The following is a 23,424-nucleotide window of genomic DNA, read 5'->3' as shown; positions in this document are numbered from 1 at the left end:
TCTACAACATGGCACATGTAAAATACAGCCTAAAGTAATTTCCATTTGGCTACAACTTTTTTTACATAAAACCACATAAAACAGCTAAAATGTGAATAATGTGTATGTTATGCAGTAAATTTGGCCAAACAAAGTCTTGAGCCAGTAAAACCATGAGAAATTCTGAGTCTCAGATGTACATGCATATTGATGACCTTGTTACCTTTCCTGCTCATTTGAAAGAATACAGGAATTTAAACTTGCTTGGATAAACTGCATGTTTGTACGTGTGAAAAGCTGTGTTGAATCATTGATATAAGGACAAATGGAATATTTCATAATTTTACTATATACATTGTAATTGAAGAGATATGTAAGAACCATTTTCCATCTATGATTTCCATCATTGATCTTTTTCCTGGAGGACAAAACAAATACATGAAATAACATTGTGTGTGGTTATCTGACAAATTGACCACTTATTTATTATGGCCATAAGTTATTACCTTTATCATGCTGGAGATTAGGTATGTATATGGCACATTTGTCTAATTTAGCTGCATATCTGATAAGCTGCACAACACTTAGGGGAATTATACGCAATTATATAGCACTTACCATTGCCCTGTTCCCAGTACTTTGGTATTATGACCAGTAACAAATGTTCCAATACGGGGTTGTGTTTATTTTATCAATAACATTAAGAAAGCGCAACAGCATGATAACAATAACTTACCTAACATGTAAACAAGAACCAGCTTGGTGTGATAAATACTGTAGATTCAATGTCTTTCATTGACATGAAATTTACTAGATACATAAATCTGGAACTTTCATTTGATTGTAAATTCATGGATTTTTTAAATAATGTCTGATATAAGACTTCCATCTTTGACATGCCTTGGGCATTTTATGTTGATGTTTAGAGGACCAAGCAAAATACACAAAAAATAACTTCCAACAAATAATTCCGATTGTACAGTACTTACAGCATTATCTGGATGGAAGATATAGGAGGCTGGCGAGTTATCAATGATAATCACTTGACTTAGTTCCCGACCAAGTCTACTCAAGTCCTAAAACATAAAACATGACACTTTTTCATCTGCGAAAAGGTTAAATGCAAAATTTAATAACATTGTCTGACCTAAATTTTGTTCAACCTTTGAGTAAACTTTCTAAGCCAAGGCTTCCTTATCATTGTTTTTCTTTTCTTTCAAATTTGGGTCTGGTAGGGGTTCCATTTCCAAAGGAAAAAAATAAATTAAATTCCTAATTAAAGCATTCCAAAATAAGCTTTTTTTTTATAAGTCTAAACATGTCATTCATTTCAAAATCCAGATCCATAAGTTGAACCGTTGAAAATATAATATCGAAATGACTTTTATTATCAATTATAAAGTGTTTGTAAGCATAAAACCCACAACCTTAATTTCCCAATTTTAGTCAAAAAGACGCGGTATTTCTCAATCGAAAGGGACCTGGCCCCATTCCCAAAATGGTGAAAAAACCACTGCTTATTACGCCCTTCATACATTTATTTTAGCTTATCACCAAATGTTATAAATGAGTCAATCTGGGAAAACCAGGCTTATAGCATGTGCGTAACGTTTTTGTCTCAGATTAGCTAAAACATGTGCGTTAAGACACTTTCAGATTATACTAGATTTTTGAAACAAGAGGGCCTGAAACCCCTAAGTCGCTCACCTGAGATTCGAAGGAACTAACCTGTTCTGTGCAGCCTAAGATGTCATTAGAACAAAATGTTCTTACCAACTTTCATGAATAGTGAACACCCTGGCAGCCACGTTTTTCAACAGACCGGAACCATTTTCATACACATCCAAGATATCATTTAAACAAACATACTGACAAAGTTTCATGAAGATTCATAAGTCCATATAAGGAAAAATGCCCCGCCCACTGGTGGCCATGTTTTTCAAGCAACTGGAACCATTTTCGAACTTGTCCAAAATATCATTGGGACAAATCTTCTGACAGTTTCATGATGTCTGATTGTACAATAAATACGGCTTCTAGAGTGTTAATAAGGTTTAACTATAGCTATACATGTATAAGGAAAAATGCCACGCCCCTATGGCGGACATGTTTATCCACCAACCGGAACCATTTTCGACCTCATCCAAGATATCATTGGGACAAATCATCTGACGAAGTTTCATGATGAGCGGAAAATAAATGTGGCCTCTAGAGTGTAAACAAGGTTTTACTATAGCCACATAAGGAAAAATGCCCCGCCCCGTGGTGGCGATGTTATTCAACCAACCGGCATTATTTGTTTAATTGTTCAAGATATTATTGAGATTAATCGTTTGACCAAGTTTCATGAAGATCGGACAATAAATGTGGCCCCAAGAGTGTTTACAAGATTTTCCTATTGCCATATATAGCCATATTAGGAAAAATGCCCCGCCCCTTGGCAGCCATGTTTTTCAAGCAACCCAAACCATTTTCGAACTCGTCCAAGATATCATTATGACAAATCTTCTGACCAAGTTTCATTAAGATCGGAAAATAAACCAGGCCTCCAGAGTGTTAACAAGGTTTTACTATAGCCATATTAGGAAAAATGCCCCGCCCCCTGGCGGCCATGTTTTTCAACCAACCGGCATCATTTTTTAACTTGTCCAAGATATTATTGGGATGAATCTTTTGACCAACTTTAATGAAGATCCGACAATAAATGTGGTCTCTACAGTGTTAACAAGATTTTACTATAGCCATATATAGCCATATAAGGAAAAATGCCCCGCTCCTTGGCAGCCATGTTTTTAAAGCAAACATAACCATTTTCGAACTCATCCAAGATATCATTCAGACCAATCTTCTGACCAAATTTCATGAAGATTGGACAATAAATGTGGCCTCTAGAGTGTTTACAAGGTGTTACTATAGCCATATAAGGAAAACTGCCCCGCCCACTGTCGGCCATGTTTTTTCATCGATTTGGACCATTTTCGAACTCCAAGATATCTATGAAACCAATGTTTTGATTAAGTTTCATGATGATTGGGCAAAAATTGTGACTTCTAGAGTGTTCACAAGGTTTCTCTATCGCCATATAAGAAATACTGACCCGCCCCCTGGCGGCCATGTTTTTCAACGGACCGGAACCATTTTTAAACACAACCAACATATCATTTAGACAAACATTTTGACAAAGTTACATGAAGATTGGGCATCAAATGTGACTTCTACAGTGTTCACAAGGTTTTCTTTTTTTTGACCTAGTGACCTAGTTTTTGACCCAGCATGACCCAGTTTTGAACTCAGTCGAGGTATCAATGGGACAAATGTTCTGACCAAATTTCATGAAGATCAGACAATAAATGTGGCCTCTAGAGTGTTCACAAGGCAAAATGTTGACGACGGACGACGCATGACGGACAAAGCATGACGGACAAAAGGCGATCACAAAAGCTCACCATGAGCACGTTGTGCTCAGGTGAGCTAAAAACATGATTGCCTTTTGAGAAAAATACCATATAAGCAGAATAAGTAGTCCCTGATCATTCTGTGCGCACTGCACAGGCTTCTCTGGGATGACACTTTACAAACATGCATTAAGCCCTGTTTTCCCAGAGTGAGACTCAGAGCTCAAACAAATTCAAGGGCATTTGTTGAATACTTGTCATTGACATTTAAATAAATGCACTGAAACAAAGTAGTTCTTTTTATAGCTATATTTAGTCAACAAAACAGCCAATTTAAAAACACAATTTTAATACTCTCTTGTTTCTTAATTTCTATTTCCCTTTCTCTATAATAATATACTATATATACTAATTTGGTCACCACAAAAACACCATACCTTGAATGCTGATAATATAGTAATATTCCTTTCTATATAATAAACTTATCTAGTTTTTTCCTTTCTCTATAATGAAAACTGTTAATAAATCAAAAAGTTACAAAGCAAAATATAAGCCTTACCAGGGCTCGAAATTGACACTCGCACACTCACAAAATGCGAGTGAAAAATACCGATTGCGAGTTAAGTTTTAAGCCACTAGTAATTTTTTGCGAGTAACGAAATAGTGAAAAAAAACAACAGTAATATTGCTAAATGCGTTCGACATCCTGAATGCTAAACCATATGTCATAGAATGTCCTAATACCCGTATGCGGAAGCGCGCACCTTGTATATAGACTAGTTTACTTATAGTACAGATACGAGGATGGTATTGGTACAAAGAACGTTAAACAGTCGACTAATTCACACATGTTCATTGAACTTGAACAGACATGGTGTCGAAGCGAAAAATAACTAGTTTCTTTTTGCCCACAGATTGAAATAACAATACGAAAGATAAAGCAAAGTTAACTGTTGAATAAAAAAATGAAATTAAATTATGTTTCCAGCAAAATTTGCGAGAATGTTTTTGATTTTGCGAATTGGTATTAAAGCTGCTCGCAATGTTTTGCAAGTAGAAAAAAAAAGTTAAATTCGAGCCCTGAGCCTTACTTTGACATAGTTTCCCCGATGAAAGACACATGACTCCCTGAACAGTCGCGCTCGAAACACGCCCCATTTATCCAGTAGGTCAGCAACTGGGTCAGCATACTGAAATATTAAACAGTGTTGAATGGCAATCACAATAACTTGAATTAATTGATAAATTAATGGTACTTCATTATAGTGATAAACAGTAATGGGGATTCAGAGGGATTTTTTGCTTTATATTTTACAGCTTTTGGATTGAGGAAAATATGGTGATAGTCTGAAAATCGGAAATAAAATTAAACATTATTTATATGATTATAAATAACAGTATTTCAAATGTTAAACACAAACTTGAATACAAATAACATGGCAAATAACCACAATACCAGATGTTTTGCCAATTTCTTTCTATCAAACTAATCAATTGAACAATATTAGCTTAGTATGCATTTAAACTTTCTCCAGAAATAATTAAGAGCAATACCCGCAACCAAACTGAAAATTATTTAACAAACAAATTTATATTTTAAGTAACAGTGACATCAACCTGGCTTTCATCAAACAAGAGGGCCTGAAAGGCCCAAGGTATCCCCCACAACATATGCTTTGTTTGAGGATGGGTGCAAATTGGACGGATGAACATAATGATAGATGGACGGACAGAGGACAATAACACAAAACTAAGACAAAGGAAGGTTCTTAAGCCTTCACAATTTATTTAGGTGAATTAATAAGTCGTTCGTTTTCCACAAAAACATTCAACGTTTACATACGCTCAATTTTCAGAGTGTTGCAGAGTGAACACAACATCTGCCATATGGCTCCGGACACAAAAGTGCCGGACGGACAGCCGGACGGACGGACAACGCCAAAACAATATCCCTCCGCCTCTGGCGCGGGAATATATTCATACCAAGTTTCAAAGAAATCCGCCAAAGCGCTTCCAAGATATGGCTCCGGAAACAAAAATGCCTATAGTAAAAAGCATTTTTTCAAGATACAAAGGGCCATAAGTCTGTTTTTAACAGATGGTGTACAATGCCATTTGGCCTGCATCATCCTCTTATGCATATATATACTCATACCAAGTTTCAAAGAAATCAGCCAAAGCACTTCCAAGATATAGCTCCGGACACAAAAGTGCCTATAGTAAAAAGCATTTTTTCAAGATACAAAGGGCCATAAGTCTGTTTTTAACAGATGGTGTACAATGCCATTTGGCGTGCATCATTCTTTTATGCATATATATACTCATACCAAGTTTCAATGAAATCCGCCAAAGAACTTCCAAGATATGGCTCCGGACACTAAAAAGCATTTTTTCAAGATACAAAGGGCCATAAGTCTGTTTTTAACAGATGGTGTACAATGCCATTTGGCGTGCATCATCCTCTTATGCATATATATACTCATACCAAGTTTAAATGAAATCCCCCAAAGAACTTCCAAGATATGGCTCCGGACACAAAAGTGCCAGACGGATGGACGGACGGGCGGGCGGGCGGACGGACAACGCCAAAACAATATCCCTCCGCCTCTGGCTGGGGATAATAAAATCCCAAGCTAAAACTTGATGCAATCTTGCTATTTCCAAAGTGTCATGACAACAACAATTGGTCAATGTAAACGGAAGTTATTAACTTGAAACCACCACAATGGGCAGTTGAAATAATTGGTAAAATATGTCTTATATATGTATGTATCGATTCAGAAAATATCAACTTCCTACATCGAAACATTTACTTACTTTTGCAAGACTAGCAGTGAACAAGACACATTCAAAGAGTTCGCCCATTTTTTTAAGAAATTCGTCGACAAACGGTCGCTTCAATACGTACACCTGGTGTACAGTGCCGTCTATCTCTACAGGAACTATAAAGTCAGCATTGCTGATTGGCTGAAAATAGAAAATGGTGATTGTTGATTGGTTAGAAATAAAACATGGGAAAATGTAATTAAAATCTGTATGTCTGATAGACTGGAAATGGAAAACAGCAGCTGAAACTGGATTAAATGAAACAATAGCAACATAAACTAGTCACAGGAGGGAATCCCGTATTTTTTATATATATTTTTTTGTATATATATGCTATAATAGAAACAAGGAGTGCAACTTCATTTGCCGAAAAAATACACCATCGAAATACTGCTGGATCAATGGTACTGATGTTAATTTTTTCTGATAAAATATTTTATTAGATTTCGAAAACAACCGGTGTGTAGTTGATTCGTTTAAAATTGTTCGAGTTACATGGTTTACAGTTAAGATGGTGTAGTTTTTCGGCAAATGAAGTTACACTCCTTGTTTCTATAATAGCATATATACAAACAAGAAATATCTTTAAAAAAGATATACGGCGTTGATTGTAGTCGATGTTTATGAACGATCAAAAGTTATCTCTATGAGATAAAAAGTAGCGGATGCCATTTTTTCTGCGCAGTTCTTAGCTACATCATAAGCAAATCAATTACGGGATGTTGAGCCAGATTTCGTGGCTTATTTTGCTTTATGTGATATTATTACTCAGATATCTATATTTACAGAATAGAAAAACACAAGAAACATGAAAATAAACGAGTGCATATAGGTCAGCCGGCTCGAATTTTATTTAATTGCATAATTATAGTATAGTAAATTATTGTGCTCATGCTTAATAAACTGGTCTAAATGGATAAATATTTCTAATTAATTTTATCAAAATTGGTCCTTATCATGCTAATGTTGAAACCATATTAAAAATCGATGATTGACATACCACAATAATATCGCCGAATATCTTTATTTAGTATCTTTCTGATCAAAACAGACTTCAAGTGCACAAAGTTTACGAGACGGCGTTTATATAAAGATTTCTGCAACTGACCGCAAACTGACCTTGATACCTTGCGGATTGGAATGCAATGCATTACAGTCACTACGTTATTGTCAGTAAGAACAGTGTAACACAATGATCGCAACCCCTTCTGCGAACTCCATTGATGAACTGTATATAAACTCTGATTTTCACAAATGGCCGCGAATTGACCCGAAACCTCGCGGGTTGAAATGCAATGCAAGTAAGTACTAAATATGGCAACATAGCCTTTAGTATAAACGCTTTTGCGCTGGTAATTCTCTGAAAATAAAAGGTGAACGCACAAACTGTATTTATGTTGAAAATTGATTGTAAAACTGTTCTATCTATTGAGCCTTTTCATTAGAGATAAAATTGTTTCATGCAGTAAAACAGTGTTACAAAGACGCGGATATGTTTCCAATGTTCTGGTGTTATACTCAAATCAGCCAATGGAATAAATGAAGTGTATTCATTCGTACCTAGCCGCGGGAAATTTTATTTGAGTATTATTGGACACTTACAAAGGTCAAGTCAGGGTGAAAAGCTGGCTTAATACAGCTTACGCCAAAAAAAAATAATACGGGATTCCCTCCTGTGAAACTAGTTGGTAATTGACTCAATAAACTCTACCAAGCCTACCATGAGCATAGAATAAAAACAAGAAGGCCAGCCGTATAAGTCAGGGTCGCTCACCTGACACCAAAAAGAACTCTACTGATCTAAGAGGCCTTTTATTTGTCCATAACTATTTTGAACTCAGCTGCAACATCATGAAAACTTAAGTTCATCACACAGGTAGAGTGCTCATGTACTGGTACACAGATAAAGTGCATTAGTTCTGGAACATAAATATAGGTGATGCTCCTACACACCATTTTCATAACTCCCCCTGTTACCTGTACAGTACCAAAACAAGACATCATCAAAGCTCTGCTAAACGACTTTACAATACTTGTACACAGGGTTAGTGCTGAACAATGAATTAACTTTGTTGGGATATTAATTTGTGCTGGTGCTTAGTGAAAAATGGTAACTACTTTAACATTCACCAAATACTTCAACAGCAAGTTTCACTGTTTTGGGGAAGAGAAGCACATAAATACAAATGTACAAGAGGGCCATGATGAGGCTTATCACTTTACCAGGTGATATAGTTTCTTACCACACTTTAACCAGATTAAAACATGACCTTCATACATTTATTGTCAAATTACAATTTCTGACCAAGTTTCGTTAAAACTGAGTCATAAATGTGGCCTACAGAGATAACTTTTTTAAAGATTTGACCTCGTGACCTACTTTTAAGACGCATCTGATCAGATTCAAACTTGGTCTAGATATCGTCAAGATAACAGTCTGACCTTGTTTCATCAAGCTTGAGAAACAAATGTTTCTCTTAGTGTGGTACATGTAACAAGGTTTTCCTAAGATTTGCCCAGATGACCTAATTTGTTGTTGCATGTGACCGATATTCGAATACAGCCTAGGTATTGCTAAAATGAACACTCTGAACAATTCTTAAGAAGATTGAATTATAAATATGGCCTCAAAAGAAGTATTGAGGTACATTAAGTACAGTACAAGTACTGAAACAATTACCTCAAGGTGGGCAATCATTAAATGGCAACCCTATTTTTACTTGTACAACTAGGAGCTAGATGCAAGATTGCTTATGAAGTTTGAAAGCTGAAAAACTTTGTATTATATAGCTGCAGTAAAACAAAAATTCTTCCTTTACCACCATGCCCCCCCCCCCCCCCCCCCTAAAAAAACAAAAAACAACAAGAGATGTGTTTGTCAGAAACACAATGCCCCTTAATGCGACGCTTTTTTTACCTTCGACCTTGAAGGATGACCTTGACCTTTCACCACTCAAAATGTGCAGCTCCATGAGATACACATGCATGCCAAATATCAAGTTGCTATTTTCAATATTTCAAAAGTTATTGCAAAACTTTACTGTAAGGTTAAAGTTTTGGGACAGTCTAATGACAGAATGACGGAATGACAGACAGACAGACAGGCCAAAAACAATATGCCCGGCCCCCCGATCATTCGATCCGGGGGCATAAAAAAACATAAAATTAAACATCCTATTCCTTCCTTTTACCAAACCCCAAGATAACAATGTACACAAAGGGAAGATATCAAATGCACTATGAATGTTTAATCTTTACATACTCATGGTCAATGTCCTGTCAATGTCCTCTATTTCTGAGACTAATACAGGTAGGCATGTTGGCTTTGAGCCCAGAATAAGTGTTGCAGGGACATCCAAAACATTCAAACCCAAGGTAAATAATGCCAAATATTTATCAAAGAATTTCAAGCATGTTTTCTATTACATGACTGTATTCTAATTTATTAGGAGTATACAATTGAATTATTGATTTAAATGTGTATGTATATTATAAAATATTCAAATATATAAATAGAATGTTTTGAATAATGTGATTGATGATACAAATTTTATATCTTGTATTATTTACATGCAATTAAATAAGAGACCAATATACCATATATGGATTATCTACCAACTGTGCATGTAAAACAGTACAATTTATATGAGGAATGTGAAACTTCTGCAGAACAAGTTGCTTCTATTCTGAACTCAGGAATCCATGCAACAGATGTGTGGAGATTATAGGAGTGTTATGAGAAAAGTGGGCTCTCTGGAATGTTTTGTTTAACCCTTTCCCATTCAGAAGCAAAGTGAAAAGGGCTTTGTGCAAACAGCATAAAACCAGAACAGCCTGTGAGTAAATCGCAGTCTGTTCAGGTTTCATGCTGTTTGCTGATCTTTAGTAGCTAAGGGTTGGAAATGAAGCCTTTAAAACTTGAAGTTAGTAAGAAAGGTATTTAATTAAATTAAACTTTCTATGGCACTGCAAATGTGTCAAAGTGTGTTTCTAAGTGGTAAAGGGTTAAATGAAGTCTCTTCTTAAAATTTCACCCTAGGCAAAAGTGTTGTTCTTAGGCAATAGAAAATAAATACCTAGATTCTCATCCAAATTTGGGGGAAAATTGGGGCGGGTGGGTGGGTTTTATTGTTTATTTTTCATTTTATGTGTCTTACCTATATATAAGTAATGAAATGTTCACGAATTTGTTGGTTTATATACATAACGCCTATATATATATGTATGTTTGTAAAATTATATAGAATAAAAAAAATACATTATCAAAATTTGACTACTGTGTTTTATTTTACCTTTTTAATATCACGTTCAACATATTCTGACATTCAATAAAACATTGACTAGACAAAGTATTAAAGAAAATACAAATCTTAACAGAACAGAATAAAATTTCCTAGGCAGCCGACAGCTTGACTTACTGTAACTGCCGACGCAGGCACAGACCATTTTCAGGAGGTCAACTTTCAACAATCATGGGGCTTGATCATACGAACCACAAATGAACTCATCGTACAGTTCCGCTAAAGTTAAAGTTTCTGGACATTTTGACAACCTGTACCTATCTTTTACGGTTGTAACGCCGTCTTTACACCTCAAAACAAGAAACATTTTGTTGTTGTTTGCGCTCGATCACTAAAATTTCAGATGACGCTTGTGCGCCGTTAAAAATCAATAAGCGTCTCGGACACATTGAGTTGCCGATTCGCACTTTGCTATTTTCGTACTTTCAGTAATTTCCTCCTCAGTATTTTGCGGCTTGATTTTTTTTTCAAATAAAAACTGTTTTGGCGGGACAATTATCAAGGGGCGGGGCGGGGATGAGAATCTAGGAATTTATTTTCTAAGGCCTAAATAAGCCTGCAGACTAGGCAGGCTAATCTGGAACAACAATTTAGGCACATGTATAAAGCTCCATTTTCCAAAAACCTTTTCTAATCATCTTACACATAAGTCATATTTTCAAGAAGAAAGCTAATATTTTTTTAAGAAAGGACAGAATTAAGACACTAAAGACTCAGGAATTCACATTAAACTTTATTATTGCACAATTAAATGCTGCTTTAAATTGATCATGAATGCAGTACAAATGCCAAACAAAGAAAACTACAAAATGTAACATTGCTTGCTAAAAGTGTTTCCCTCAAACTCAAGAAATGAACAACTCAAAAGAACTTTAATAAATAAAACAATTACGCCTACAGACATAGGAACTGTACACTGCAGCAGCCACTTTTCACTGTTCAAAGGAATGCACAACTTGTGTTCTACTTCTGTAATATCTCAAGCCACTTTACAGCTGTGTTTATGTTCACAAGTCTCCTAGATGTCTTATGTCTACCAGCATTGTTTACCTGTATTTACTGTGAATATAGAGCAGTGATATATTGTTCTTGGTTACATATATTGTTCAAGGCATACACTTTGGAGCCATGAAATGAAAAGAATGTTTTTTTGTTAATTGTGAAACTGCATGGCAGACTTGGATCAATCTTCTAATCATATTTGACGGGATTAGGGACAATATTTTAAACCCTTTACCACTCCGACATGAACTTTGATGCATTTGAAGTCCTTTAAAAAATCAAATTAAATTTATGTCCTTTCTTAATATATTCAAGTTTGATAGGCTTCATTTCCAACCCTAAGATACTGAATAACTGATGAGCAGCAAACAGCATAAAACCTGAACAGACTGCAAGTTACTCACATGCTGTTCTGGTTTTATGCTGTATGCACATAGACATTTTCACTTTGCTTCTGAGTGGGAAAGGGTTAAGTAAAGCCTAGCAGAAAATGATCCCTCTACCTAGCTTCAATGAAGGCTAATGGACTTTATATTTAGTGAAGCCAGAGGCTAGAGTTTGCTTATCAGCTCTAAAAATGGCAACTGTAAACATGAAGAAACAAGAGATGTGTTTGTCAGAAACACAATGCCCCCTACTGCGCCGATTTGATTTTTTATTTGACCTTTGACCTTGAAGGATGACCTTGACCTTTCACCACTAAAAATGTGAAGCTCCACGAGAAGTAAGTAAGAAAAGTAAGAGATTGAATGGAGAAATTATTTTTTTTTTTTACCTTTGACCTTGAAGGATGACCTTGACCTTTTACCACTCAAAATGTGCAGCTCCATGGGATACACATGCATGCCAAAAATGAAGTTGCTGTGCTCAATATTAAACAAGAGGGCCAAGATGGCCCTAGTTCGCTCACCTTTTTTTACAAGGCCTTGTTCATTGCTTACCGGTAGTTGAAAATTCAGTACTCTAGAGCATATTACATTGGTTCTCTTCTGTTTACTTTTGCAGTGTGAGCATATGATTAATTCTGATTGAGTACTGTCCATTTGAATGGGTTTTTTGCAATGCAAACATTTGCAAGCAATGCTAATTCTACATGTGTTTACAAGGTTTTTGTAAGATTTGGACCTAGAAATGTGGCCTCCTGAGTGTTTACAAGGTTTCTCTATAGCTAAATAAAGAATATTGCCCCGCCTACTGGCAGCCATGTTTTTCAATGGACAAGAACCACTTTTGAACTCAACCAACATATCATCAAGACAAACATTTTGACAAAGTTACATGAAGATTGGGCATGAAATGTGACTTCTACAGTGTTAACAAGGTTTTTATTTATTTTGACCTAGTGACCTAGTTTTTAACCTAGCATGATCCAGTTTTGAACTCGATCAAGTCATCATTGGGACAAATCTTCTGACCAAGTTTCATTAAGATCGGACAAGAAATGTGGCCTCTAGAGTGTTTACAAGGTTTCTCTATAGCCAAATAAGGAAAACTGCCCTGCCCACTGAAGGCCATGTTTTTCAACGGACGGAACCACTTTTGAACTCAACCAACATATCATTAAGACAAACATTTTGACAAAGTAACATGAAGATTGGGCATAAAATGTGACTTCTACAGTTTTAACAAGGTTTTCCTTTTTTTTGACCTAGTGACCTAGTTTTTGACCCAGCATGACCCAGTTTCAAACTCAATGGAGGTATCATTGGGACAGATCTTCTGACCATGTTTCATGAAGATCGGACAAGAAATGTGGCCTCTAGAGTGTTTACAAACCAAATGTGGACGACGGACGGACAGACGACGGACAAAGACCGGTCACAAAAGCTCACCTGAGCAATCAGGTGAGCTAATAAGTTATGATAAAACTTTAACTTTCGTTAAAGTTTTAGGAAAGAAAAATACATTTATATTTGACCTTTGACCTTGAAGGATGACCTTGACTTTTCACCACTCAAAATGAGCAGCTCCATGAGATACACATGCATTGTAAATATCAAGTTGCTTTATTCAATATTGCAAAAGTTATCAAACTTTAACCAAGGTTAAAATTTTTGGACAGAATGACAGAAAGACAAGACAAAAACAATATACCCCCGATCTATCGATCCGGGGGCATAAAAACATTTATCTTACATATTACATGTATGCACTTGAACCCATAGAACAATGTAATACACAAAGTGGAGTATACAGTGTAATGATAGTACATGTATTTTATGTTCCAGAAATAGGGCAGCTCATGTTGAAGCACATGTTGCTTAAAACAAAGTAATGTACACTTAACAGACTCACTTGACATGCATTTAGAATAAACACTTCCTGAAGTCTTCAATATTCATCTCTCACATTTTCTTCATATCATTGTAGTTGACAGACACATTGGTACAAAACAGAGTCATCCAAATCCTCATGATTTTACATGTGTTAAGAAACATGGTAAAGAAGAATCATTATCAAGAAATCAGTTGATTTGTTTGCTGCATTGTGAATGGGTCAGGAAGCAAGCAAAATGGACTACTTACTTAAGTTAATCTGGCTTTCAGAGAAACATTTAAGACACTTTTAAAGAAATGCTTTATTACACTTTAGAATCTTAGACTAGTTGTCTTCTTAAATAACTGTCTGATGAAATCATAAATGACATTTTGCCAACAAATCAGTGTTGTCGACAAAGAATTCCTGTATTCTTATAATTCATAGAGTCTTATCTCTAACAATAAGAATAACATTACAAATGTACAAGCCGATTCAATCATGACCAACTGCCTAAGGTAAATCTACTTCTTTGATCGTCCATATATATGTTCAATACAATATTAATTTAAGGCTGAGGTTAAAGAATAATATTTGTTTCAAGTGGCTAGACCAAAATAGTATTTTAGGGCAGGTTGGTATAGTTTTGTAGAATAGTTTGTGGGTGGGTGTGTCATGGTGTATACATCAATGGCCGCAGGGCTTGCACTAAGCGGCGTACGGCCGTATATTACGCCCGATAATTGTTTCCATACGCCGATAAAAAAAAGCCATGACGTCCACTGTACTTCCTTAAAATTGGTCATACGCCGAAAATAGCAACCCGTGACGTAAGCTGTTGATTAAAATAACACTTCAATCAACACTGCTTTCTGCCGACTCAATGTGTTTTGCACACGTCTCGATCAGTCTAAACTCCGCCTCCTTATATTTGCTACCGCCCGCAGGTGATTAGCAAGTTTATTGTTTATCTAACGGTTACACAATTTACCCCCCGCGCGGATCGCAAATTGACTGTGACAAAGCAGTCGCTTAAAATTGGTTGCTTTAACAACACACTCGTGTCTCTTCGCGTGCCATATGTTGTCTAATGATTAGGAGATAATTGCTGGTTTTGGGCAGACGGTACGGTAAAAGAAAGACGGCAAAAATAATTAAAGAAAAACAAAATTGATCAAAGTTTAATTAATTACGTAGATTCACTACCGTATTAGGTCCCGCGAGTTTTCACAGTTTGTTAATCCACCGATAATTACGAGTAATAACCATCTTATATAAACTGGAATCACAGTTCATTTTCTATACTAACAAGTCATTTTACTAGTAAGAAACATTCAGAAAACACATTTCCTTGATTAGATATAAATTATCCGAGTAGAATTAAATTGCTACGTCATGATTTTCGACATTGCAAATGGCTGACCTGTTGTAACATTCAACCCGCGTTCAGTTCAAAGCTGGCGATTCAAATTACAAGTAATGTTGGTTCAATAATGGAGAAAACATTAAATGGATTTACAAAATGTAACAAATAGTTGATAAGGTTTGTTAAACCAGATAACAACAAGGAAAGTTTGGATTATTGAAGTTTAACTGGTAAGGCATTTATTAAGTGTACATATTTCGGACATATATAGTATTCGGATAAACAGTAATTGATATACTAGATGCTCCATCATGACCATTCATTAAGATTGTGTTTTGTTGCAAATGCAGTCATAGGAATGAGGATAATAAAATGACAATAAATATGTGATGAAAATGTGCAACCGCACATATCTCAAATTACTTAAATGTGTTGAATGACTTAAATGTGTTATGATTACATAGATTTTAATGAGAATTTATTGTTTTTACAAATGAACATAGTAAAATGATAGAAATAATCAAAGTTTTGAAATTAACATGTTTTGTTTTTTAAGTCGATATTGTTTGCACAAACTTATACCCTGATTTTCCAAACTTCTCCCTATTTTTAAAGCCTAGGGTAGTCTCCGCCTTGTTGTAAGATATACATGTATCTAGTTACTTTCACAGATGTACAGTGACCCAAAATGGATGGGAAGAGTTTGTGATCATTTACGCAGTTGACATTCCGTTAACATCAACATTAAAGTTGTTTGGACTTCCAACATTTTTGAGTGGGACTTCCATAATTAAAGGGCAGGAAGTCAGGACTTCCAAAATTTATTTCTTAGTGCAAGCCCTGATGGCCCAAAAACTTCCTTCATTGAGCATATACAAAATGTGACCCAAGTGCATTCTGCATATTGATAATACTATTAGTCTAAATTTTTTTTTTAACCAACTTAGAAAAAGGCTAAGTCCTTTGCATTGGGACAATCATGGCTTTTTTTTTAAACTAAAATATGAAAATTGGGATAAGTTTCTTTTGCTAATAAAAACAATTTAACATCAAGGTGTTTTGCTTGGATAGGACGCTGAATGTTGTTAATATATTTAGATTTTTATTTAATGGCTGTTGTTTTTGAAAACCTTTAATTGGGAAGTTAAATAGGCAGTCATTTTTGAAAAATATTTACTTTATGAGACTGCCAATGGGGCCAAAATCTGACCCAAATTTGCAACTCCAGAATTATTAACAAAACAACATGGATTGCATTAAAATATAGGATTGAGCAGGCCAATAACAGAAACATAATTGACATGACGCCTTATCTATGATCGCTCCGTCCACTAGAAATGATCCACCAATCAGCGATCGATTAATCGGGCGCACTCGTTAGCAACGACCTGTCCGCCATTTTCTAGACAAGCTACATGTTTAGGTTCACTTTTATTCCAACGAGTTTCTTTTGTTTTCCTCTTTAAAAAAACGATTAAAAATGGTTAAACGGTGTCAATGGGGATTATGTAACTCGGACAATCGATATCCTGAAAGATTAGTTGGTGACATTTAATTTATATCGTTTCCAAAGCCAAAAAGAGATCTTGAGAAGTGTAAGAGATGTATAAATACATGCGGTCGTCACCACGAACAACTGAACGTCAACACTGTCAAAGACAATTATAATATATTTTTATCGGATATGTCAGAAGCGAGGTTCATCTGCATTACTTACAGAGAAATAAAACCCAGCATGAAGCCTAATTCATGCTGTGTTTTATTACTTTAATAGTAATGCACTTATTTGACATCATACATGTTACATGTATTTGAAGATGACATGTGATATATTATCTTATTAACGGTATCAACACATTTGCACTCATGTGGTGTCACCATTAAACGCTTTTCCACACTAGGAGCTCGAATGCCTAGATCTCATTTTTTTAAACAAGTTTCGTTTATTTTGTTCGGATTAAAAAACGGAAATGAAATATGGCAAAAACGGTGTAAAAAGGGTTAATGCAACTCTGACATTTGGTCTCCAGAAAGATAAGTTAGATGAATTAAATTTATACCATTTCCAATGCGGCAATGCGGTCTCGCCAAGAGCGAGTGGAAGCTTCAAGAATTACCGAGATCCCCTTTATAGAACATTAATTTATTTCACAAACTTGAAATGTCATATAAGCAATAACTAAGCATTATTAAGTATGTATTATGTCACGTGTGCATGTAAAATAATTGAGAATTTTGGTACCCAATTCGTGTAACTTTACGAAATCCCCGTTAAAAATCGCGTTTCTGTGTGTGTCAGACACAAGTGAAAACCATTTTGTTATTATTTTAATAAAAACGTATCGATAAATGCTATTGTAAAAGAGTTATTATTACTGATATTAGTTAACCAATATATGCGGTAACTTCGGGGAAGTCGGTACCTGCGCGAGCGTCTTATATTGGTAGCCTTATTAATTTATAATAGCCTGACCATATTTCTTTTCGTACAACGCTAATTTTATATCAGACAATGTCCAAACTTACTGTGTTGTTTTTGCGCTTTAAATTATAGTGATTGATAAATGTCCCATAAGCAATGTTTAATATGATTAATATCACTTTTATACGCAATAACATGTGGGATTGAGGTACCCATCCGGCGTCAGAAAGCGCGTAAAACTTCACCGAATTCCCAGTTATAAAGCGCTATTTCGTGTCAAATATACGGGTAGGGGGAATGTTTCGGTAATAATTTTGTTAATAACACGGGTAAATACCGGTGAAGTGTTAATTTATTGCAAATACAGTACAGGCAACGTGTACTTTGACAAACGCCACTCGTCGCGGTGTTCATTTTACGGTGTTCGCTTACCAAACGACCCCCGCGATGGGTGTTCAGATCAAATATTCGCGGGGGCCGTTTTCAATAAGGTGGACACCGCGAATCACCGCGGACCCATTATATCTACCGCGGTGTTCATCGTGTTCGCAAAAAAAAATAATTAAATATAAACGTAAATTATTGATCCCTTTCATTTAAAGCGGGTATATACGTTGTTGTCAAATATTTATGAATTTATATAAAATGTGTAATAAACTTATTATATATATATTTAAATATAAATTAAAATAAAAGTTAAGAAGAACGTGTCGAAAAATGCGAAATAAGCCAGATATTTAATTCTGAAATTTAAAACGGCTGTGCAGCCGAATTCGCTAGCATGTAAACCATACATGTACGATGTGAATCTAAACTTAGTTTAACGGTTTATTTGAATTCCTGCAACGATATCTATTCATACGACACACGAACACTAACTCCGATCCTAATGCAAAGACGAATGCTTCGGTTATTGTAGGAAAATATGTACGTCACAATCGACTCGGGGCGCTAATTTGTCTTTGCTGCATTTTATGAAATTCGGCTTTAATGTGTAATTTTTCTTGCCTATTTTGTGTTATTGTAACATATTTTATCAATGTATTACAATTAAACACATATAAAAAATCGTATATACCCGCTTTAAGCGATAATGAATACAAGTAAATATAGTCTATTTTTATGTACATGCTGGTCGAAGGATATTTTAAGTATTTAACGTAATATTATGCGCATCTAACAATATATGCAATGTTTATAGGTGTCTATCGCAACCGTCGGTTATTTTTTGGTGTTGTCACTTTACATAAACTTATATCTATGAATGCATCATCAACATTCTAAAACGATATCCCGGAAAAATCAAAAAATCATTTGAATATCAATTGTACTTTCGTTATGATTAGGGGTACGATGTAAACCTAAATTTCATTTTAGTGCAGATTCATTCATACGACACAAAGACACAAATTTGTTTTACGGATCATTTCGGCTTAGAGGACTGAACTGTCATGAAAAATATCGAATATTATATTTTTTTTATTAACCACTGGAAGCAAGACGAGTTGTAGATAATTTAAAGTGATGGGCATTTTGTTACTGTTGAATTGAGCTGAAAAGAAACGGGTGAAAACAATAAGTTATAATGAATGTGGTATCTGAAATTATCTACAACTCATCTTGTTACCGGTTGTTTATAAAAATTTTATATTATTTTCGATATGTTACATGACTCACCCATCCCTCTAACCTGAAATGATCCGTAAAACCAAATTGTGTCATTGTGTGGTATGAAAGAATCTGCATGAAAACTACATTTAGACTCGCATCGTACATCGATTCATTTCTGTCGTAAGTTGTCAAAACGAAAGTACGGTTGATATTCAAATGGATTATTTTTCTTTTCGGGATATTGTTTAATTATGTTGATGCTGCATTAACAAATACAAGTGTATATCGAGCGAAAACACAAAAAACAAACAACGGTTACGATACACACCTACATTGTATATTGCAAATACTGTTAGTTGCCCATAATATCACTTTAAGAACGCATACATTTGCACATACATGTAGTTTATTATGTTCATTTGTACATTGTACATGTAAATTTAAAACTCTTGAATGACCATCGCAGACAGGTATTACATGTATCAATGGCCGCGCGGCATTGCGGTGATCACGGGTGTTCCAGTTAATGATAGCGTGCAATCGCGGCGATTTTGGGTGTTCGCCGAACACCGCGGTCAGTAGCGTGTCCGCCCCCCGCGAAATGTCACCCATCGGGAAAATTGAACACCGCAGACACGCGTTTTTGTCAAAGTACACGTTGCCTGTACTGTACCACCATTACACGTAATAACGGGTTCGATTTCGGTAAGCCCGCAAGCGTTTGAGAGCGTGTTTAATGTACCGATTTACCCGTTATAAATAGCTGATGTTCTCTTTAATCGTATATTTTTTGCATTTGCAGAATAACTAAATGGCATCAACCCCTTTACAAGTGTAAAATGGTATTAAACAAGTCAATAAAATCATCCGGAATATCGCGTAAATCTATATGCAGTCTATAGGCAAAGAAGCCATTTTGGTGTTAGCTTGTCTAGGTTTTCCTCCCGCTGAGCCACGTGATTAAGTGGGTGGAGCGATCACTGATAAGGCGTCATGGCAATTGTTATATTGTCCATGCCTATGCTAGCTACAAAGTTATCTTCTTAACACAGTTGGGTAGATATCATCATAACTCAGCCCAATAAAAAAGGACAGCACTTTAACTAGATAACACTAGTACATGTACAATATTATGTAGATTTTGTGTTAAGATAACATTGACCTGTACACATATTATGTTATCAAACTAGTCCCAGATAACAGGCTATATTGGTAAAATATGGTGTTAAAACATTAAAGAACTTTTACAATATATTGTTGAAATTACACATAATTATGAATATTTATGTAAACTGTGATAATAACTTTAAATGCATTAATTTTAAAGTTTTCAATGCAAAACCCTTCCAAAGTTTCATTTAGTGAGAAATAAGGTGTACATGAATTGTATAAACAATATCTTTATTCCATACAATAAATGCAAGATATTCACTAAGACATTAGAGATGCCAGACAAACAATACAGATCGATTTGAATGCTAACTTTTCAAACATTGTAATCTCTTATTTGTTACTGCTTAACACAGATGAAATATGGGTTTTTTGCTAAATATTATCAGTCTTTGATTTAGCCTATCAGCCCGAAGCCCAAGTCGATTCTTGGGCTGGTCGGTCGATCATAAATGCATATTAAATAGCCCGACCGTTTTATTAAATATTTGAGCATAAAATTGTAAACAAAGTGAAAAAATACATGAACACCAGTCAGTACAAGTTGTTAGCCAATCAACACATCCGTGTTCCACTCTGATGGAGACTCTGGAGATGGAAAAAGTGTTACAATTGGTTTGTTTGTTCAAAGCCGACAAAAATATAAGCTTATTTTTGTAGAGGGTGTTAATGGACCTATTTGGCTCTTCTTTGTGGTATGATGACTCATTAAAAAAATCTTTGCGTTAAGATCGCGCTCAAGATGGCTTTTAGCCAACTTTGATACCACAGAGGCGCGCTACCAGGTAAACTAGAGCTTTGTCACAGACGAGACGAATACCCCCACATGCCGCATTGACACATAATATTTTGCATGTTGTCTTCACAAAAAACAGCGGACACCACGCTCAATTTTAAAACGCACTAAGTAACCCCTTGACTTAGTTTTTGACCCAGAAAGACCCATGTTGTAACTAATGGCCTTAAGATCATCTCCATAAAACTTCTGACCAAGTTTGGTGAAGATCGGATGTAATCTACTTGAATTAGAGAGCAGACACCATGCTGATTGTTAAACAAGAGGGCCTGAAAGGCCCAAAGTCGCTTACCTGAGATAACAAGATATTATTGGGACGAATCTTCTGACCAAGGCTCATGAAGATCGGAAAATAAATGTGGCCATCTAGAGTGTTAACAAGGTTTTACTATAACAATATAAGGAAAAATGCCCCGCCCCGTGGCAGCCATGTTTTTCAACCAACCGGCATCAATGTTTAACTCTTCCAAGATATTATCGGGATGAATCTTCTGACCAAGTTTCATGAAGATCGGACAGTAAATGTGGCCTCTAGAGTGTTAGAGCCCCTTGGAAGCCATTTTTTTAAAGCAAACATTATTATTTTCGAACTCATCCAAGATATCATTGAGACAAATCTTCTGACCAAATGTCATGAAGATTGGACAATAAATGTGGCCTCTAGAGTGTTAACAAGGTTTTACTATAGCCATATAAGGAAAAATGCCCCGTCCCTAGTGGCCATGTTTTTAGAGCAACCAAAACCATTTTCGAACTCATCCAAGATATCATTGGGACAAATCTTCTGACCAAGTTTCATGATGATCCGCAAATAAATGTGACCTCTAGAGTGTTAACAAGGTTTTACTATAACAATATAAGGAAAATAGCCCGTGGTGGCCATGTTTTTCAACCAACCAACATCATTTTTGAACTCGTCCAAGATATTACCAGGATGAATCTTTTGACTGAGTTTCATGAAGATGGGACTATTAATGTGGCCTCTAGAGTGTTAACAAGATTTTACTATAGCCACTATAGCCATATAAGGAAAAATGCCCCGCCCCTTGGCAGCCATGTTTTTCAAGCAAACGTAACCATTTTCAAACTCATCCAAGATATCATTTAGACAAATCTTCTGAGCATATTTCATCAAGATTGGACAATAAATGTGGCCTTTAGAGTGTTAACAAGGTTTTACTGTAGCCATATAAGGAAAAATGCCCCGCCCCCTGGCAGCCATGTTTTTCAACTAACCAACATCATTTTCGAACTCGTCTAAGATATAATTGGGATGAATCTTCTGACTAAGTTACATAAATATTGGATAATAAATGTGGCTTCTAGAGTGTTAACAAGATTTTACTATAGCCATATAAGGAAAATGCCCCGCCCCTTGGCAGCCATGTTTTTCAAGTAAAGGTTACCATTTTTGAACTCATCCAAGATATCAGTGGGACAAATCTGGCCATGTTTTTCAACCAACCGACATCATTTTCGAACTTGTCCAAGATATTATTGGGATGAATCTTCTGACCAAGTTTAATGAAGATCAGACAGTAACTGTGGCCGCTAGAGTGTTAACAAGATTTTACTATAGCCATATAATGCCATATAAGGAAAAATGCCCCGCTCCTTGGCAGCCATGTTTTTCAAGCAAACGTAACCATTTTCGAACTCATCCCAGCGGTTTTTTTCCTTTCGTTGAACGGGTCCGGCAAACGGCCCTGTTCCCAATCGGGACCAGACCTGGTCCCAAAATCGCCGACGGACCCTTCCCAATTTAGAAAACAGTCTTATCCCAAATAGTTTATATAAAAACGGCCTCGTATCGATTCGAAAATCCCAAACAGACTTTTTTTTGTCTCAAAACGACTTCAAAAGTTAGTAAACAAGTATGAAAAGGAAACGGTTGTTGTTGTAGTTGTTGTTGTTCTTTTAGAATGAGGCCGATGCAACTTTCGATAGGTGGAGCCACCTAGTTACCAAGTTGACTGTTCCCTGGCCGGCATACATAATGCGGCATTATTGAATGCTGGCGGGGAAACAGTCAACCAAATAAGGCAATAGTAGTAACATTGACCTTGTTTTGTACGCTTCGATAACAATGTTTCACATGTTCTGACAGTTGTTTATTGAACGTTCTCGTTAAATACAGATTCAATATACAAAATAAAACCCTTATCCGAAAAGAATGATAGATATTTCGAAATGCCGACTTTGACAAAATATTTTCCCGGGTTTTGGTTTTATTCGTAGCGACGTCTTTACGTAGTAAACAAACCCAAATATGGAAATCCGAAATCTCGTTTTACTCTTCA

General features: G+C 35.8%; 1 protein-coding gene across 2 annotated transcripts in view; it reads right to left on the bottom strand.

Annotated features, from left to right (window-relative positions):
• LOC127847351 (CTD small phosphatase-like protein) overlaps nucleotides 1–23,424 on the bottom strand; it is a 52,321-nt gene that overhangs the window by 8,912 nt on the left and 19,985 nt on the right. For both annotated transcript variants that reach the window (XM_052379204.1, XM_052379205.1), the window contains exons 4-6: nucleotides 6,192–6,341; nucleotides 4,466–4,564; nucleotides 969–1,055 (exon numbers count right to left, since the gene is read on the bottom strand). In XM_052379204.1, the coding sequence (XP_052235164.1) occupies nucleotides 969–1,055; nucleotides 4,466–4,564; nucleotides 6,192–6,341 (336 nt within the window). The remainder of the gene's footprint in view (nucleotides 1–968; nucleotides 1,056–4,465; nucleotides 4,565–6,191; nucleotides 6,342–23,424) is intronic.

Source organism: Dreissena polymorpha, chromosome 10 (genome assembly GCF_020536995.1).
Source record: "Dreissena polymorpha isolate Duluth1 chromosome 10, UMN_Dpol_1.0, whole genome shotgun sequence".
NCBI classification, from domain to species: Eukaryota; Metazoa; Mollusca; class Bivalvia; order Myida; family Dreissenidae; genus Dreissena; species Dreissena polymorpha.
This window is presented reverse-complemented; position numbering and strand designations above follow the sequence as displayed.